The sequence below is a fragment of the Hibiscus syriacus genome, unplaced genomic scaffold (genome assembly GCF_006381635.1).
Source record: "Hibiscus syriacus cultivar Baekdansim isolate YM2019G1 unplaced genomic scaffold, ASM638163v2 tig00010050_pilon, whole genome shotgun sequence".
Classification (NCBI taxonomy): Eukaryota; Viridiplantae; Streptophyta; class Magnoliopsida; order Malvales; family Malvaceae; genus Hibiscus; species Hibiscus syriacus.
In genome coordinates, this window is record NW_024062206.1 from 191,865 (window position 1) to 196,857 (window position 4,993).

The window sequence follows — 4,993 nt, forward strand, 5'->3', positions numbered from 1 at the left end:
ACTAAGCTTACCACATTTGATACAATGTCAAGTGAGGCTATAAATTTCTTCTACAAGCAGTTGGGGGTGGCTGATCTGGATATTAACTGTTGCAATGTTAACATTGTCAAAGAACTTCTTGGCTACTCTTTGCCAGAGGGTGTAGCTGAGTCTTTAACAAGAGATTTCTCTGATGCAGAGATCAATGCAGAGATCAAGGAAGCTATTTGGGGGCAAGAGAACAATAAATCCCCTGGCCCAGACGAGTTTAATTCTTTATTCTTCAAAAAAAACTTGGCATATTGTGGGGAATGATTTTCTAGCAACTATCAGGTACTTCTTTGCTACCTCATTCATGCTCCCTTCTTTCAATGCTACTTTTGTTTTGTTGTTCCCAAAGTCTTTAACCCGAGTATGGTCAAGGACTTTCGGCCTATTTCTTGTTGCTCGGTCATTTACAAGACTGCCACTAGAATATTAGTGAATCGTTTGTCTACTATATTTCCTAATATAATTTCGATGAATCAATCTTCTTTTGTGAAAGGGAGAAGCATTATTGATAATACCTTACTAGCCCAGGAACTTGTTAGAGGCTACGCTAAGGAAGAAAATTTCCCCTAGATGTGCTCTCAAAATTGACTTGCAAAAAGCTTTCGACCCCTTAAATTGGGATTTTGTGGGAATTGTTTTGCATGCATTAGGACTTCCTGAGAAGTTTATTGGTTGGGTCTTGGCTTGTATTACTAAACCTAGCTACTCTATAGTGTTCAATGGGAGTCTCGTTGGCTATTTCAAGGGTTCTCGTGGTGTTAGGCAGGGTGACCCCCTCTCACCATATATTTTTGTTATGGCCATGAACGTTCTATCTAGCCTTTTGAATATGGATGCTATGAAAGAAGTTTTTAGCTTTCATCCCAAGTGTAGAAAGGTTGGACTCACCCACCTTTGCTTCGCGGATGATCTTCTCGTTTTCTGCAAAGGTTCCTTGGACTCTGTAATCGGTGTGCAGGTAGTTTTAGACATGTTCTACTCTATGTCTGGTTTAAAATTAAATGCCAACAAATATGAAATGTTATGTGCTGGGATCTCTGATGAGCTTTGTACTGCTATTAAAGAGGCCATTGGCTTTAAGTTGGGTATCTTCTCTGTTCGTTACTCAGGTGTCCCACTTGTAACCAGGAAGCTCACAGTTAAGGATTGCCACAGTCTTATTGACAAGATCAGGGCCAAGTTGAACTTGTGGGTCAACAATCACCTTAGTTTTGCTGGGAGGCTTCAACTGATTCAAGCTGTCCTTTTCAATATGGCTAGTTTCTGGTGCAAGCAACTTATTTTGCCGAAAGAAAATATTCATTCTATTGAACAGATTTGCACCATGTTTTTCTAGAAGGGATCTGATTTACCTGCTAAAGGTGCTCGTGTTAGCTGGAAAAAAAATCTGTTTATTGAAGTCTGAGGGTGGGTTAGGTGTTCAAGCTGTCGGTGATTGGAATAAAGTTTGTGTTGTACACCTAATCAAGAAATTACTAGCAAATGAGGGCTCTCTTTGGGTTGCTTGGATGCAAGCCTATGTGATCGGGAATAATGACTTCTGGCAGATGAATATTCCCATGAATGTGAGATGGGGCTTCAAATACATTCTGAAAATCAGACCTAGTGTCTCCCATATGTTTCCTGGCCTAGACCGTAGCTTGAGCACTAGAAGCATATGGGAAGCTCTGCTAAGGTTCCTTGGCAGCATATTGTTTGGTTCCTTGGGCGTATCCCTAAACATAGTGTCATCGCGTGGATGGCCATTCTTGACAGGATCCCTACTCAGGTTAGACTTCAAAGAATGGGTTTAAAAATTGAGAATGTTGATTGCTTACTGTGTGGTATGGAGGCTGAGTGTAGAGAACATCTGTTCTTTGGTTGCATCTTTGCTAAAGACTTATGGGGAGCTATTCTTGCTCTTTGTGATGTTTATCGGGGGGTTAGTTGTTGGGATGGTGAGTTAGCTTGGGCAATTCGATGCCTCAAGGGAAAATCATTCATTGTGGGAGTGCTTCGACTTGCTTGGACAAGCCACATCTATAGTATTTGGAAGGAGATAAACAGCAGACTCTATGGAGGAAGAGTGCAGTCAGTGGATGAAGTTCTTCAGGACATCAAAGAAGCTTTGCGTGTCCGTATGGAGGGTAAGGCTATCAATAGAAACGATCCCAAAAATACAATCCTCTGCGCTAACTAGGGCATTTCCTAAGCTGTTTTTTTTTGTTTTGTTCCTCCACTGTGTTTGTTGTTTTGCTGTTGATGTCTACTGATTTATCTCTGCTGTTTATTGTACGATGTTAATTGTAGCAGGTTTTCTGCTTTCTTGGGTAATGAAACGAAATTATCCAAAAAAATAAAAATATTTAATTACAATTAATCCCTAGTTCAATTCTTGGATAACTTTTATCCTTCCGCTATAAAAAAATAAATATTAAATTTCAGTATTGTAAACGATTAAAATCACAATTAGAGCTTCATTTTAAAAAAATAAATAAGTAGGAAGGTTTGTTTGAGAATTTATGCAATGGTTTTAAAAGGATAAGCACGAGGATCATGAAACTGTGGAAAATATTAAGGTCTGGATGACTTAGTGGGTAATTTCCCCTCTGGTTTGAAATTACTCATAAGATAAACAAACGTATTTATAATGTTGAGGTTGTTGACCAGCAATGATAGACCTGGTCAAACGTGAAACCTTCATTATTGTGGTCAATTTGTTTCATTAATGATCTTATCCCGAATACAATTGTCCAGGAATTTTATTGGCCCGTAAAATTATATACGATAAAGGATTTCCGTACGCAATAGATAAATTTTTTTAATAATATTTATGATTTGAATTTTAAAGATATAATTTAAGTAAATTAAATTAAATACAGTATTCTTATAATAAATCTTTATAAGACTCTGATTTTTTTAATAATATTTATGTTTTACCAGCTGTATTTTAAAATTCGTAAGTCTCTTTTAAAAGTATTATTTCCAATGCTCAAATTAGGATTCTTTAGTTAGGAGTGAAGTGTATGTTATCCAACAAAATTAATTTGTACTGATGGGCATACTATGGCTCAAAGTGAAATTAAGTACTCAAACTATGCATTTTTTTGTATTAAGTACCTAAATTATTTTTTGGTTAAACTAAGCTCTTAAACTATTATATTTAATCATTTTAAGCCCTACCATTCTTTTTGAAAGAAAATTATTTTTTGCCAAATAAAACGTTGACATATCATACAAAATATGTACTTGTTTTGATTAAAAAATGTTTAGAGGCTTAAAGCAAAAGAGTAATAGTTTAGAGACTTATTTTTACCAAAAAATTGTTTAGGTACTATAATAGTTTAAGGATTTAGTTTGACAAAAAAATAGTTTAGGTAATTAAAGCAAAAAAAAATGGCATAGTTTAAGTACCTTTTCTTCATTTAAGCCTTTTTCATTGATATTGGTACATACTAGTATTGATGTGTTTTGATGTAATATTTATAGTTTATTATTATTTTTATACCATTTATAATATAAATATATTTATAAAAAAATACACATTTTAAATTTATTAATTAATTAATTAATTAAATAATTATATGTTGTTTACAAAATAAAATCATGAAAAAATAAAAATAATTAAAAATGAATCGATTAAAACACGTCAAAATTCTAACCACGATAATCAATTTTTTATTTAATCAACAGTATCTGATCAACTCCAAACATTACTTAAGAATTAGGACAACGATGTAGTTCAACTGAGGTCATGTTGTTTTGCACATGCTGGAGTGTTTTCTGGAATATTAGTACACACATATTCTTCTCTTTTTCTCAATACAAAGATTCCATTCCCATTCTTTTCTAGGAGTTCAGCAGTAATACAACTACCACGGGTGTGGTATACAAGTAGGCCTCTCATTATGTATTTCACTATATTGCACATTTGCACCAACACTTATGACGTTATTGCTGATTTTATTTTAAAAAATTAATTTCTTATTTCAATGAATCAACATATAATTGATCTTAATTATTATAGTTTGAATGACATTCAATTCTTAAGACCAATATTAATAAGTAACTCATTTGCAGATCTATCTAAAGATGTTGATATCCCAAACTTTCCATGTAAGTTTTATTCTTACATAACCAACTCTATTTTTTTATGATTACTAAAAATTTAACTTGTTACTACTATTTTTAAAATGTAGATACACCTTATTAAACATATAATCTCATAGAGGTCATGGGTTCGAGCACCAGTGACTACAGCAGGGTGATTGAGCATTATTATCAAATGGTTGAGACTGTTTAGAACATATACTACTTTATAATCACCTTAGCTTAATAAAAAATATATAATCTCATACTTACAATATCAAAGCGTTACTCATTGTTATTAATCCTTAGTCCCAAGTATCTGATTGAGGAAACACGCCTCAGGTACATGGATATCCATGCAAGCCTCGTTACAATATATATTAGAGTTAAGCTCTCTTCTTCTTCTTGCTTTCTTCTTCTCCAGCGTGAACCAAGGGAGCAAAGGTGAGTTTTCTGATTTCTTGATTGTTTGTTGATTTTAAGTATGGGTTTTGATCCTTAGGTGATACTTAAGCTTAAGGAAAGCTTAATTTGTCTTAAAATCAAAAGATGAAGAAGTTTTGAAAGATTAAAGAGAATGGGGTTTTAAGTGTATTTCTGGAAAAGAGTTGATAAGTTGAATTTGAAACTAAATTTGACTTGTCATCAACTTAATTAAGAGATATGAAGTGATAGAATTGGATTTAGAGCATCTTGAAAATTTGGTATGATTATTGATTTTCATATGAAAGATGTAATTTTGAAGTTAATGATGTATTGAATGAGTAGAAATTAGTTTAAGTATATGTACTTGAGTTAAGAATAGAAAAGGGAATGAAACATGAAGAATTTAAGTTGAAAAGGTTAAATTTTCGAGTGAAAAAGCCTGTTTTGGGCATAGTGTATCGGTACCCTA

The 4,993-nt window shown here is 33.5% G+C and overlaps 1 protein-coding gene across 1 annotated transcript; it reads left to right on the forward strand.

Moving 5' to 3' along the window:
* The first annotated feature begins 1,687 nt into the window (after window positions 1-1,687).
* Window positions 1,688-2,209, forward strand: LOC120203584. Its single transcript, XM_039203836.1, has one exon. It carries the CDS (start codon window positions 1,688-1,690, stop codon window positions 2,207-2,209), a length of 522 nt encoding a protein of 173 aa, XP_039059767.1.
* The last annotated feature ends 2,784 nt before the right edge of the window (window positions 2,210-4,993 follow it).